The sequence below is a fragment of the Medicago truncatula genome, chromosome 3, assembly GCF_003473485.1.
Source record: "Medicago truncatula cultivar Jemalong A17 chromosome 3, MtrunA17r5.0-ANR, whole genome shotgun sequence".
NCBI classification, from domain to species: Eukaryota; Viridiplantae; Streptophyta; class Magnoliopsida; order Fabales; family Fabaceae; genus Medicago; species Medicago truncatula.
Window position 1 is genome coordinate 26,848,165 of NC_053044.1, and position 15,845 is coordinate 26,864,009.

Consider the following 15,845-nt stretch of genomic DNA (forward strand, 5'->3'; position numbering starts at 1 on the left):
AAGAAGGTATTAACATGCTCAATTACTTACATGCTGCATTCCTTATTTACTTATCTGATGTCTACTTATTTACTTAGATGCTGCATTCCTTATTTACTTAGATGTTGAGGACACTATTTAATGCTCAATTAATTGTGTTTCAGACAAAGCCAATAAAGAAACAGGCTGCTGAAGACATAGTTGGCACTTCAACAAGCATTCCAGTTGATGCAAACATAGGCCATGCTAAAAAGAAGGTAAAGAATTAATTCATGTCCATCTCCTTCTTTACATATCTGATGTCTACTTTGATTGCACCTAATTTAACTTATGTCCATTTAAATAAATTTTCTGTAGAGGAAACTGATTAGACATAGGGATAGAATTGAAGAGGAAACTGACCCTCAAGCAAGTGATGTCATTAATGACAACCCAAGTCAAGCAACTGTCAATCCTCAACTTGCAAATGCTGATCAAGCTACTAATTTCTTTGATGATATGCCAGATGAAGTGTTAGCATCTTTACCTGACATTGTGACTGAAATCCAAGTTGAGAATGAAGGTGATACTCAAACACAAGCTGAGCATGAAGGTGAGACTGAAACACAAGTTGATAATGAGACTGAAACACAAGCTGAGAATATTGGTGAATCTGAAACACAAGCCTCCAAGTTTGGTGAGTCAGAAACCCAAGTTGAGACTGGAACAAGTGTGAAACATGGTCAACAGATGAGGGATGGACCAAGAATGCTGAATGTCCCTAGGCCAATGAATAGACCAAGAATGCTGAATGTCCCAAAGATTACTAAGAGATGCAGTTCCAGGTTAAGGAAACTGAAGTGCAAGAACATACAGGGTCCAGGTGCTACAGCTGATGAGCCTTTAGTCGTGGATGAATCTCAACATGGAGTAATGACAGAAGACTGAGCTGTTTATGTTTATGTTTATGTTTTAACTCAACTTTTCACTATTTCAAGTTGTGTAATGACTGTTGGTGTTTTGGTAATATTTTGGTGTAATGTTAACCTGCAAACATAGCACTTTATGTGCATTATAGTGACGTAGGTTCTAATGAAGCATATCACAAGTGCAATATTTTGGTGTAATGTTATCCTGCAAATATAGCACTTTATGTGCATTATTCTGATGTAGGTTTCTAATGAAGCATAGCACAGTATATGCAATATTTTGGTGTAATGTTTTGTTCAAACAAAGCACTGTATGTGCATTATTGTATAATGACTAATGTTCTTCTCATTATTGTGTAATTAACATCTTAGATTGCAAGTTAATTAGATAGATAAGAAAAATTTGACAGAAAAGCAAAATTCATTAATAGAGATGAAATCTCAATTGTGATTACCTTTGACCAAAACACAAAAGGATAAACTTAGATGAACTAAACTAGAATTACATCAACTTAAAGACAACTAAAAAAAAGATCCATGACAACACAAGTCCAATAATCAGTCCTGAGCTTTTCTTCCTTTCATATTGCAGCTTCTTCTTTGTTCTCATATGCTTCTTTGAGGCATGTTCCTTGCCTAACTCCTTTCCAAATTCAATTCTAATTTCCTTTCCAATGTCTTTGCCAAATTCCCTAAGGTGTTCAGACAACAATACACACTTATTGCAACCAACTACAACATTTGAAGACAGATTATCAATGTTGTTCGAGCTACAACTACCATCAACTCCATCAGCCTCACGGTGTTCATACTTGCTACAACTACCATCAGCCTCACGATTACGGTTCTTTTCTGAATTTTTTTTAAGCATTGTTATTACTTTGGGATGATCAAGTTCATCATCCCATATGAACAAATTGCAGTGGTTATCGTTCTACACAAAAACAAAATCAAGTCAGAATATTTAAAAGGATTTTCCAAAAATCAATCTAATATGCTAACTTACCTCCCAAAAATTTCTGCATCTCCAAAATTTTCTTTTTGGATTTTCAGCTGTGTTTGATACCCACAGTTTCATAAAAGCATTGCATCCACATGTTGGTTTGTTCCTCCCATCAGAGATCCCAACAGAAGTTGCTTTGCTTCCTACCATTTCAGTAACCCTAATTTGAAATCTGAAAGAGGAGAATAATGGAAGCGAAATGAACGGCGATAAGAGAAAGACGATAACTGAAAGGAACGAAGACAAGAGAAAGAACAGAAAGGACAGAAAGGAATGAAGAAGAGAAAGAACAGAAAGGAACGAAGAAGAGAAGAAGAGAAAGAATTCGATTTGGAGAAGAATAGGAGAAGAGAGAAGAAGAATGTTATTTAAGGATATTCTAATTAAGTTTAAAAAATTAAAATTACCATTTAAAAAAAGAATTAAAAACATTTGATTTAAAAAAACGTGTTTTTTCAAAAAATAATAAAAATATTTTTTTTTTAATTTTAAATAACGTGTTTAATGACGTGTTTAACACGTGGCTTCGAAAAAGAAAAAAAAAATGCCACGTAGGAGATTCTGCGGACTCAACTGGGTCAGGGGGCAATCCTGAAGAATCTTCATTTTACGATGATGGAATCTAAAAAAAAAAAATTACAGGGGGGTAAAGGCCTATTAACCCTTTAATGAATCTAAAAAAACAAAAAGTGCTTATAAATGTGGTCGAAATGAGTAAATAGAACCTTTTATTTTATTTTTAAATTCTCTTGTATTAGAATGAGAGAGAGAGAGAGAGTGCATCAAATAATCTGCGTCAAGAGAGAGTATATGTGTCTTTTTTAAGGAAGAGAGTGGGGGTGGGCAATTATGGGTCAACCCGAAGTGACCCGGCCAACCCGATATAAATATACACATTCGGTATGGGTTAAAACGGATCACGGGTTGATATAAATAAAACACTGTCAATCATTTTTAAATGTTAGCGCAGTAAAAAGAGCAGAAAGATGGACACGTGAGCGCATGTCTTTTCGCTAGTTATTATTAGTATTAGTATTAGTATTTTTAGGCATGTTTCTCGCTGGGCTTAAAAAAAACTATTTTTTAACCCAACCCACTCTTATTTCACACTTTCATATTTCCTTAAACCCTAATTTTACATTTTGTTAACATCTCACTTAGGCTATGTTTGGTTTGGAGAAGAAAGGTAAAGGAAAGAAAGTGTAAGGATAGATAGTAGAAGGAAAGAAAGGTAGAAAAAAGTGAGATGATTTGTTTAGTTGGTTGGTATAAAAGACATTGAATAGATTGTGAGAGGAAAGAAAGATATGTATATTTGCAATATTACATTTATAACCTTAAAAGGTTTTAGCTAAATGTGTTAATTTCAAATTAATTATGCTATCTACACATTTAAATATATTTTATTAATAGTTTTTAATTTACATAACATTTGTTAAAAATTTTGTTAATGACCTTTTTGTTTAAAACATCATGACAAGAGAAAAAAAATTTGGAGCATGATTCTAAAGCATAGCCTATCAGAGCATTGCCTTGGTTCAACATAGTAATAATATTTATAATACAACAATGGTATTTTTGACATTTTTCCAAAAAGTGAATGCTTCTTCAATGTTTCCGTCCAAATCAGAGAGGAAAGATTTTGAGCGTGGGTCCCACATCAAACTTTCTTTCCTCTACTTTCTAAAGTGCTTCCAAACTATGGAAAATCAATCTTTCCACAAACTTTCTTTCCTTCTTCAATCTTTCCTTTATATTTCTCTAGATCCAAACGCAGCCTTAAAGGTAGCGTTGTTTCTCATCTCACTGTTTCTTCTCACCATCACCGTGAATATGTGAATATATAGAATTTGTGAAATTGTGAATCAGTTGAATCAGTTTATTGTTTTTATATGTGAACCTGTCTTCTTCTTTTTTATTCGGCATTCTTTTATTTTGTTTTATTCTTATCACCGACATCACTTCTAATTAGGCATGGCAACAAAACCCATACCCGTGGTTACCCGCATGAACCAAACCCAATTTAACGGGTTTTCCCCGTTTTGACTGGGTTTGGGTATGGGTTTTCCCCGATCTCGAAACACGGGTATGGGACGGGTAACGGGTATATAGGTACCCACCCCGAACCCATACCCAAACTCGTCCCAAATGTAAAAAACTACTTTATTTTTTTTTGACAAGTAAAAAACTACTTTATGTTAATATGTTATGTTATTTTGTTTGATAATTGTCATGTTAATAAAAACTAGCATTTATATTTAAAGGATCAACTAAATAATTTTGTTTAACAAATGTGAAAGTGAGCTTATTGTTGGATAATGTACTACAACGTTGCTCTTGGGGATGCAAAAAAACTTATATTTTTTATTAAAAAAATTATTCAATGCGGGGACGGGGATGAGGCGGGGATACCCGAACCCGTCGGGGACGGGGACGGGGATGGAATTCAATTTCTCATCCCCGTTGGGTATGGGTAGGGTAACGGATAAGTATATGAGAATCGGGTATGGGGACGGGGAAGATAAAACCCGTCCCCACCCCGCCCCATTGCCATGCCTACTTCTAATCTTGAATCCTCCTCGTTTTTCTATGAATATGTGTTGAATTTGAATTTATTTTGAATTCGTACAAATTTGTGTTAATAAGAAAGGATTTGAAATCTGGGTTAAACAGTTTTTTCTGGGTGTAGCAACCCGTGAAACTGATTCGAGTAACCTGAAATAAAACTTAAAATTCAGATGCAATAGGTTGGTATTCTCCACCCGTGGGTTGGCTCGGATTAGATTTTTGAACCGAACCGAACCGGTACCCATCCCTATAAGAGAGTACATGTGTTGTCACGTTAATAACGAATATGAAACAAATTTAAACTCCATTAATAAGTCCAAACAAGGATAATAATTCATGTATTAATTAATCACTTATAATCCAAAAATAGTCACAACAAGACAAGCACAACGCATGGAATTTCAAATCACAACCGTCAATCTCACACGTACCACACGACAACCCAATACGACCCCTTCGATACAAATTTCAACAACATATCCATATCCCACGTGGCAATTAATTAAACTACATTTAAAATCCGCATTTGAAATCCGACCTATAAATTCCCGAAAATAACCCCGACACTTCTCGCTTTGTTTTTCTTACTGTCAGTGACACAGAAAGAGAGAGAAAAACATCACGCGAAGAGTGAACTAGTTCTGTTCTTTCACTTCCAAATCCTGAATCTGTAAGCTTTCTACTCTTCTACTTCAATTCCCTTTAATTTCTTTGTGAAAAAGCTTGCATCTTTTGAGTTTTTAAAGTCAATTGTTTTGTGGGTTGTGTAAATTTTAGGGTTTTGAATTTTGAAGAAAAATCCCAATTTTTTTTTTTTTTGGAATTTACTTTGTTTTATTTTGAATTTTGGGTTTATTTAGGTTGTAAATATGAAATATTATGTTTTGAACTTGGTTTTTCCTATGGTTGTGTTCTACTGTTGAGAATTTTGTTTGGACTTGTATGTTTATAGTTTAGGGTTTGATCTTTTTAGGGGTGTTGCGATTTTTTCCCCTGGAGTTAATGCTAAATGAGTATTTAATGCTGTGGATTTTTTTTTTGGCTGCTTAATTATTCATCCATCTCAGGTAAATTGTGATGTTTGACTTTTTTTTGTTGCATATTAACACTTGAGGTGCTCCCTCAGTAGTTTAGCATTGTAACCTCGAGGTGCTGAGTTCAAATCAACGGTTGTAAAATGTTCATTAGTGTCACTTTAATAAAAACTCCCCATTATATTGTTTGTTTTATGATTCAGGGGTCTAGTTACATGCTCTCGTTGCAATTTATTGTAATGAGATAAATCATAAATGTATTCATTTTATCATAATTAATTTTATAATTGTTAGTTGATTGAAATACCCTTCTGTTGTAAATGGTGTGCTAGGGTTATAAATGTTTTTAGACTTCTAGTTATGGAAGCTTATGAATTCTTTATAATATTCCATTATTTTCTTTGCACTTTTATATGGCACTTATACTAAATAATTTCTATTATCTCCAGCTGTTCGATTGAACGGAGTGTGGTGGATTGTGTAGTTTTTTAGATCTATCTAAGCAAGATCAGTATGGGTGAGGAAGAAGTAGTGGCTGAAGTTTCTAAGACTGATTCAAATGGAGGCAGCGTTCCTGTGAAATCGTTAGGGGATGTTGTTGAGAAGAAAGACTTGGAAACTGATGGAGGGAAAGTCTTGGAGAGTAACGGAGTCAAAGAGGTGAAAGAAAATGATGTAAAAGAAATTGAAGAAGATAAGAAAGATGAGGGTGTGGAGGAGGTACAAGAGGATAAGAAAGATGAAGATGCGGTGGGAGAAGTAAAAGAGGATAAGAAAGCCGATGGGGGCGATGAAGTAAAAGAGGATAAGAAAAATGATGGAGTGGAAGAAGTGAAAGATGATAAGAAAGACAATGTAGCTGATGAAGTAAAAGAGGATAAGAATGGTGATGTGGTAGAAGTAAAAGAGGATAAGAAAGACGATGTGGTGGAAGAAGTAAAAGAGGATAAGAAAGACGATGCGGTGGAAGAAGTGAAAGAGGAGAAGAAAGATGAAGGGGCTGGTGAAGTAAAAGAGGAGAAGAAAGATGATGGGGTGGAAGAAGTAAAAGAGGATAAGGAAGTTGATGGTGCAGATGAAGTAAAGGTGGAAAAGAATGATAATGAGGTGGAAGAAGTAAAAGATGATATGGAAGTTGATAGTGTGAAAGAACCAGTGGAGGATAAGAATGATGATGATGACATCCAAGAAATGGAAGAGGATGACAAAAATGTTGCTGAATCTGAGAATGAGAAAATGGATGTTGATGCTGAGGTTAAGGAAACTACAGAAGATAAAGAAGAAAAGGAAAAAATAGAAGCTGAAAAAGAAGCAGAGGGTAGCATTGAGGAGAAAGAAGAGGGTAATGATGAGGAGAAAACTGAAGTAGAGGAGAAGGAAGAAGGTGATGACAATGAGAAATCTGAAGAAGAGACAGAGGAGAAGGAAGAGGGCGATGAAAAGGAGAAAACTGAAGCAGAGACGGAGGAGGAGGAGGAGGCCGACGAGGATACTATTGATAAATCAAAAGAAGAAGATAAGGCCGAGGGTAGTAAGGGTGAGAAAGGATCAAAAAAGCGTGCCAGAGGGAAAGTTAATGAGGAGAAAGTGAAAGTCAAAAAGAAGGAACTGAAGCTGCCAGAGCCAAAGACTCCAACTAGTGATCGTCCAGTGCGAGAAAGGAAATCAGTTGAGAGATTGGTAGCATTAATCGATAAAGATTCGACCAAGGAATTACAGATCGCAAAGGTATTTGTTTTTCAATATCACATTTGAAGTATTTAGCCTTAATTATGCATTTTTATTATAACTTAATTTGTTTACAGTTTCCTTTTCAATTTGCAGGGCCGTGGCACACCTTTAAAAGATATACCCAATGGTATGGGGCCTCTCTCTGATTGTTTTTTTTTATCTGTGATGGTTTTCTAATTCCGTTCTATGTATATACTCTATAGTAAGCAAAAGTTAGCTGAGGGTGTGTTTGATGCACACTAACACATAGTACAAGCAAGACAGTATAGGACAGACACTTGATTCACATCTCAACTCTTTGTCCAATATATTGTTTGATAGTCAATACACAGCACAAGTAAAATAATATAAAATTTACTGTAATAAAGACACAGAGCATAACCATATAATATATATATAACTGTGCGTATAAAATAATATATATAATTTAGGGTTAAATATGTTTTTGGTCCCTATAAATATACCAATTTTTCGTTTTAGTCCCTCTAAAGTTTTCCTTCAACTTTTAGTCCTTATAAAATTCTCAATCACTACTTTTGGTCCCTATTTTAAAGTAAATTATTGAATTTTTTTAATGAAATTGTGCAGAAATTTATGAAATATTGTAAAAATCATTCCCAAAAAAAATTAGAATTTTTTAACAAAACATGAATTAAATATGAATATTTTACAGCCAAAAATATAAAAATTCATATTTAATTCATGTTTTGGTAAAAAATTCTAAATTTTTTTGGGAGAGATCCTTATAATATTATACATTTTTCTGAAATTTTTTATTTAAAAATATGAATTCTACATATGAGTTTACTTTAAACGAGGGACCAAAAGTAAAGATTGAAAATTTTATAGGGACTAAAAGTTGAAGGAAAATTTTAGAGGGACTAAAATGAAAAGTTGGTATATTTATAGGGACCAAAAATATATTTAACCCTATAATCTATTGTGTGTGGATTTTTTTTAATACTCATACATACACACACATGTGCGTGTGTGCATCCGATCAAATAAACGATTCAGATGTTAATATGTTTCTTTTTTTTTTTTTTTAATTTTAAAATCTACATGTGCCTTTTTCTTTTTCATTCTATGCATCTTATGCCTCAACTACAAGATTGAGTGCGGTGTACGTGGCTGCCGGCATGCGCTGTTGCTGTCTTGGCGGTGGTATATGCTAATGCTATTATAAATTAACTTTAGTATCAAAAGGTTGCAAGACTGCATTTCGATGAGATGGTGTTTTACCTGTTCAAAGTTGTGGCATACACCCCAACCATAGTCACAAAATTCACTACTGTGGCTAGAGAATCGCGATTTGGTTCACGAGCGCCAATTTGCTGTACTTTTTTGAATTGTTTGCAATAATTCATAGACAAGTCACAGATAATTATATAACAGATAGACACAAATCAAATCTGGTTTATATGAGCAAGAAAATAGCAGAGACCACTTAGCTGGTCTCAAAACGACTTAAATGGGTAACCGAGGAAGCACTATTAATTTGTTATAGCACTACATATCCATTCCCAAAGTATGTTGCTGGATGTTTCACGCGACTCTTTTATAAATAATCTATCTCCTTATTTGTTCACAACACTTTCAACGTGGGACTAATGTAACTGTTGGTTTGCAAGCTTAAACTAGAAGACTTATGTTATGTGCTGTCAACATTTTCAGTGTGGGACTATTCTTATCCCATTACCGTTTGCTGTTGGGTTTAGTTAATTTTTTATTTGATAATTGTCAATAAATTAGTAGTTGTAGTAGTAGTAGTAATAATAATAATTCCTTTAAAATTAGCATAATTGATTTAGCAATGGGTAACAAACTTCAAATTTAGCCTTTTGTCTCTTGATATTTCAAAATAATTTCTATTGGTATTTTATATTTTATAGTATGTCCTTTATTATTTTTTTATCTAGACTAGATAAAGAATTATAAATAGCGTGCCAATTAAAATATTAGAAGACCAGACTCAAATAATGTTACCGACTATGCATACCCCCACGTACATACTTCAAGAGTTGCGCGATATGTGGGGGTTCCTGTTACACATATGTTTAAGTGAAGTTGACCTGATATGTCGGAGTTTTTTAGTTTTTGTTGTTATTTACATTTGTTACACCGTGGATGCGTAACTATGCTTCTTCCGAAGAGCTAATAAGTTGATTCTTGCATTTTTCTTCTTCAGTGGCATTTAAGTTATCCAGAAGGAAGACTGATGATAGTCTCAAGTTGTTCCATACAATCCTCTTTGGAAGGAGAGGGAAGGTACATGCTACTTCATTAAATATCTGTCTCTTTCTGTTACAATTGTTTCAAACCACCTTATTGGTTTGCTTTTGTTTTTCATATTATTGTGGTTCTATAGATCAGGATTTTGTATAGTGCAGGCCTACACTTGAAAAGTTTGACATTTTTATTTACCTGTGATATTTGGGTTATGGAATTTACAGGTCAGACTCATGTTACACCATGTGACTCTTTTTTTAATCATTTGCAGGCAGTTCAGGTCAAGAGTAATATATTGAGGTTTTCTGGTTTTGTATGGCATGACAATGAGGTAATTATTATCCCAAAAACTACAAACTATAATACTCATAAGTCATAACATGCAACTATATCATATAAAATATTTAAAGGCTTTTGTTCATCCAAATCCTTTGTAGTAATTTTTCTGCCGACTGTCTTTTTTTTTTTTGTGGTAATCCTTGTCAGCCAAAGGTTGTTAAATCCTAATATTTTTTCTACAGGAGAAGCAAATGCTTAAAGTAAAAGAAAAGCTAGACAGGTGTAATAAAGAGAAGTTACTGGAATTCTGCGATGTGCTTGACATAACAATTACCAAGTCAACAACAAAGGTTTTTTTGGTTTATTAGCATTGCTGATGTTCTTGTTGTGGATGAAACATTACTTCGTCCGTCCCAAAATAAGTGACCTTGTCTGATAATGTGCACTATGCAGGAAGATATTATTGCTAAGCTGACGGACTTTTTGGTTGCCCCTCATGCAACCACAACTGTGGTACTTGCAGATAAAGAGGTTTACTTTCTTGTATTCCAACTTTTTTCCTTCATGATGTTATGCTAATTTTCTTTTACCAAGAAAGTATTGTTTATCGTGCAACATATTCATATTTTTATGGTTTAAATGCATCAGTCAAGCAAGAAGCGTAGGCGGACTGTAAAACGTGGTACACCAAGGTCTGGTGGGGCTAGTACTTCAAGAGGTTCTGGAAAGGTAATATCTCACTACTTTAAGAGGAGTGATATTTGGACAACCAAAATCAAACAACTTTAGTGACAACCTTTTTTTCTCTCTTTTCATTGGACAATAACAATAGAGAGAGAAAAAGAAAGAGAGAGAATAAAAATAGAATGAGAGTATGAGAGAGAAAGTTGTCACAAAAGTTGTTTAAAAGTAGTTGTTCAAATATCATTTCTCCTACTGAGGAGTGATATTTGGACAACCAAAATCAAACAACTTTAGTGACAACCTTTTTTTCTCTCTTTTCATTGGACAATAACAATAGAGAGAGAAAAAGAAAGAGAGAGAATAAAAATAGAATGAGAGTATGAGAGAGAAAGTTGTCACAAAAGTTGTTCAAATATCATTTCTCCTACTTTAACTGCAACAAATGTGATATTAGAAGCTTAATATAATTTTTGAGTTCCTTTATGCTTGTCTTGCTCTCTGCGTTACTTGAAAATGACTAGTTGTTTTCCTCCCATGAATACTGGGTTATTAGTCTTTATGTTGCCAATAACAACCACAATTGTGCCATACAGCTGTGTAACGGAGCATCTGCACTATGCAGATGGCCATTGCATGGCGTTTTAGGGCTGCAGAATTGCAGCCAAAACACAGTAAAAAAAAGCGTAAATTGCAGCCAAACCAGCTACTACTGTGATGGCACAGCAAAAGCCCAAAAATACCCTCATTTGTTTTTCCTTTTCCCGGTGTTTTGGTTTTTCGTATCCCTAGAAAGACTAAAACTGATTGGAGAAGATAAATAATCCTATTAATCCAATTTTTCCCTCTTTCTCTGCTTGTGACAAAACCAATGTTTTAAAAACCAGGCCGTAGATTGAACTGGTGTGACCAGGTCATGGTTCAAGTAGTTGAACCACGGTTGTACGGATAATAAATAAATTTAGTGCTGAACTTCATACATAATTAATATAGTTATACATGTATTTTATTGTGTATGTGTATTCTTCTATTTTTGTGCTGTTACATATGTAAGGTATAAATAAATTGCTTGTATGTTTCCCTAAACTTCGACATAACAACCATTTCTACCCACTACACCGCGATGGCGTTTTGCTGGTTGCCTGCATGGCTCTGCTTTCCGCAACTGGACTTAATAGATTAGTCTCACACCTACCGAGTGAAAAGATATGCTAGACCACCAAATAAAAATGGGAAATGCTAACGAGTGCCCCAGGGGAACTCTTTAAGAACTTAAAATGGAAAGATTTTATGATAGTTCGTGTATTTATTGCATTGGAAATCGTAAACTTTGACTTTTTAAAAAATAATTTCTTTATTAAGAATCCTTAAAGAGTGTCCCGGGGGCACTCGTTAGCAGGACCCAATAAAAATTAGTATTGGGCTAACGTTAGTTTTATGCTGTTGGAATATTAAGAATCTGATAGAAACTGGTACCAAGCATAGAAATTTAAGAGTAATAACCGACTTTTATTGAACAAATCTTTGCAGAAAGTTCTCAAATCAGAGATATAGTCACACAATTACACAAATTAGATACAACAGAAGATTACATGGACAATTCTGAGAAATAAGACTCGTTTAGTTATTTCCTCCAATGATAAGAGAGCTTGGTCTCTCCCTCCCATAACCACTCAATATCTACCCTATGACCACTTTCCCCTTTCCTTCCTCTATCTATTCCTAAAAATGAACAAACATAACCGACAATTAGTAAGAGGTCTAATTTAATCATGTCATGTTAGAGTCTTGTTTGAGCATCCATATTCCACAATAGTCATTTTTGGGAGGTTCTAAGCTTATAAATTTTGGAGCAAATAAGCACCAACAATTGGAGGTAGTAGCTCATAGGAACATGGAGCCTATAAAAGCTCCAAAGCTTATCTCCCATGACTGGGCAACGATGCATGTAAATTATAATTTTGTGGGCCAAGATGCATTTAAATAATACATAATCATGAAATGTAAGGATGAGGAGTTTTCTGTAAGACCTATTTAGGGTCCGTTTGGATTGGCTTATTTTTGAGCTTATACGAAACAGTTTATGCAAATAAATAAGCTTTTATGTATTATTCGTAAAAGCTTATTTATTTGCATAAGCTCAAAAATAAGCCAATACAAAGTACAAACGGGCCCTTAGTACTTCTTTTGGAGATGTTGGATTGAAGGTTGTGGTGTTTATGAGGTGCTTAAGTTGAAAAAGGTGGTGATAAAAGGCTTGGGTAGTTTACATGAGTTTCTTGGTTCAAATGTCAGTTTCACCATTTACGATAAAAAACAATTTGAATTGCAATATAATGTGCCAGCTCGAGTAGATTTTTATTTTTCTTGGAAGGATGATCATTAGTATAATTTGATATTAGTTCATTGTATTACATTATATTTTATTCAAAACAAAATATCAATTTATGCAGTATGTGAGGTTTTAGTTGTTTTTGTTGCTAGCCTCTTCTTATGTCTCAACTTGGGGCTGTATATTTTTCAGAGGCAGAAGAAAAATGAAGATTCTTCAGGAGTGGAGAAAAAGAGCACAACTGACACAGAAGATGAATCAGAGGGAGAAGAGAAAAATGAAGAAAATGATGATGAACCTGAAAATGATATTCCTGAGAAATCTGAAGATGAAACGCCACAAAAATCTGAAAGGGAAGATAAGAGTGATTCTGGGAGTGAATCTGAAGATGTGAAAAAAAGGAAAAGACCCTCCAAAACATCATCTGCAAAGAAAGAGTCCGCCGGAAGAAGCAAAACTGAGAAATCTACGGTCACAAATAAATCTCGCTCACCACCACCTAAGAGAGCACCTAAGAAATCATCAAATACCAGACCAAAGTCTGATGATGATATCAATGAAAGTCCAAAGGTATTTTCTAGGAAGAAGAAAAGTGAGCAAGGGGGGAAGCAGAAGATATCAACTCCGACTCCAACTAAGTCTTCCTCAAAGTCCAAAGAGAAAACTGGTAAATGCCATGAGCTCTCCCCTGTTGTCATCATTTCTTTTACAAACGTTCTGAATTGAATACCTAATGGGATTTAGTTGAGAATAATAATTTTCAGCTGAAATGAAGCATTTTAGCTGTTCGTCAACAACTCAGCATGTTAATTTTTTCCTTTTCCGTTGGTTAAAATATAAATGTTTTTAATTGGAAAAATGATAATGTTATGTAAGTAATCATCATTACTTTGTGTTCTAAGCAGAAAAGGTTACTAAGGGAAAAGGCAAGAAGAAAGAGACGTCCTCAAGTCCCACAGATGATCAGTTGCATGATGCAATATGTGAAATTCTTAAAGAAGTTGACTTCAATACGGTAATATGTTGGAATTGAAATATTACTTTTTGCTTGTTGATTTTTTATGTTTGATATATAAAGTATTTTTAGGCTTACTGTTCTTCGTTATGTACCTTTATTGACTTGGATGCTGTCAAAATTTTCCTCGACAGCTTGATAAAAGCCTAGGTTAAGACATCTTTGCCTTTTGTATGTCAATGTTACTAGAACTACAAAATATATTTATTTACATTTCCACCAATTCATGTATGGATATATCATATAGCATGACTCGGTAAAATGTGGGTAATTGAGGGTTTAATTATTTACATAATCTCGTAAGATTAGAAAATTGGATGATTAAACGTGCAGCATATTTCTGGCAGGCTGGAATGCAGCAGTAGATTTGCTACATACCAACCTTGTATTATTTTTGCCAACTATATGATTCCTTTGCACTAGCGGAATTTATAAAACTAAATTGGATGTAATAGAATATTTCTATTTGCCTTGTTGTTGGTAGATTGAACAACTCAGTATTTACTGAATGTTTTATGTTTTCCAAAATTGAAAGTTCTTTTCTCTCTTGCAGGCGACATTTACTGACATTCTGAAACTACTCGGTAAGTTTGCTGTTCTTTTTTCCACATTATTAGTAGTTATACCTTTTTCAGTTAAAATTACGAGACAGTGCAAAATTTATGCCTTTAAGAGCAAAATTCTTTTATGTTTCTGTTTGCTAGTTTTTGCATTTTCTAGTGACTGATTATCCTTTAACCTGAACGGCATAATTTGCAGTAGCTCTTTCCCTTAACAATCTAGCATATTTAGTTTTAGACTGAACTACACTTTTGGTTTCTTTGATATGATTAGTATATAATCTTGGTCCTCGATACTTTATCTTGAATTTAGTCACCTCTATTTTTATTTTATTTTATTTTATTTGTAGTACTATCAATTTTCCTTGATCTACAATGTTCAAAACCACATTTTTTTCACTCAACAAATGTTTACGATGGATTTGTGATGTTAAATTATAAAGGTTCTCAAGTCACAAGTCTCTTGAAAATTTTATAAAATTTATAAGATTATGTAGCATATAGGTTTAGGGTTTAAAGAGGTGGGAAGAATTGTGATATATTTGTTTTAGGTGAAATTTAACGTTTTGACCAAACGAGGTTGAGTCTAAGTTGGGAGAGATGCTCTCTTTTAGTGACTCAACCATGCCTCAAACATGATCATGTTAGATGGAGGGAGCCTGTGTGAAAAGAAAGTTTTCAAGGTTAAGTTTTGGGCAGAAAAACTAACAAAATTGCTATCATTTTTCAGCTAAACAATTTGATGTGGATCTCACCCCAAAAAAGTCAGCTATCAAGCTCATGATTCAGAAAGAGCTGGCAAGACTAGCTGAAGAAGCAGATGAGTCCGAGGAAGATGAAGAGGAGGATAACGAGAAAGATGAAGACCGGTCTTAAACCTTAAGCCTGACTGTTGATTGTGGATTAGACATTACTGCTTGGTGTTAGGGTTTTAGCAATGCATAATACTGTAATTCTCATGTACAATTTATTTTGTGTAGAAGTGGCTGTATCTTATTCTTGATTCTTAACATCCTTCCAATCTGAAGAGAACAACAAACTTGTATTTTGGCATAATTTTGTGCAGCCTTTTGGTTGGGTTGGCTGCCAGCATGTAGTTTATTGTGTACACATCAACATCATTTTTAGCCTTTTTTTTTTTTCTTTTCTTTCTAGTTTCAAGGATCTGTCTATTTAATAATTATTTAACCTTTGAAGTTGACACCTTTCTGGGCTTATTGATAATTTCTTATTGTTAGGTGATGAAGTCTCTATCTTTCTATTCAATATTTTGGTTTATGTCATTGCCAGGGCTCCACACCCCACTTGTATCATTTGGTGTGTAGATCCAACGTTGTCTCAATCTTGTGTGTTTACAATTTCAATTTCATTCAGCATTTTTTGCTGGACTCGACGCGTGTTGGAAGTATGGGTTCCGAAAGTGACTTTGGTTCACTGATTGTTTTAATGACAAATGTTAATATGTTAATTGTAATGTTAGTATTAATTTTTGTTGGGATGCGAAACCATGGACCTTTTAACTCCCA

The 15,845-nt window shown here is 34.2% G+C and overlaps 1 protein-coding gene across 1 annotated transcript; it reads left to right on the forward strand.

The window, feature by feature from the left end:
- The first annotated feature begins 4,973 nt into the window (after positions 1-4,973).
- On the forward strand, positions 4,974-15,536 carry LOC25489146 (eukaryotic translation initiation factor 5B). Its single transcript, XM_013604592.3, has 12 exons — positions 4,974-5,128; positions 5,942-7,220; positions 7,317-7,350; positions 9,412-9,491; positions 9,724-9,783; positions 9,974-10,081; positions 10,185-10,262; positions 10,380-10,460; positions 12,937-13,411; positions 13,650-13,759; positions 14,313-14,343; positions 15,050-15,536. The coding sequence occupies exons 2-12, from the start codon at positions 6,006-6,008 to the stop codon at positions 15,193-15,195; spliced, it is 2,418 nt and encodes an 805-aa protein (XP_013460046.1). The 5' UTR covers positions 4,974-5,128; positions 5,942-6,005; the 3' UTR covers positions 15,196-15,536.
- The last annotated feature ends 309 nt before the right edge of the window (positions 15,537-15,845 follow it).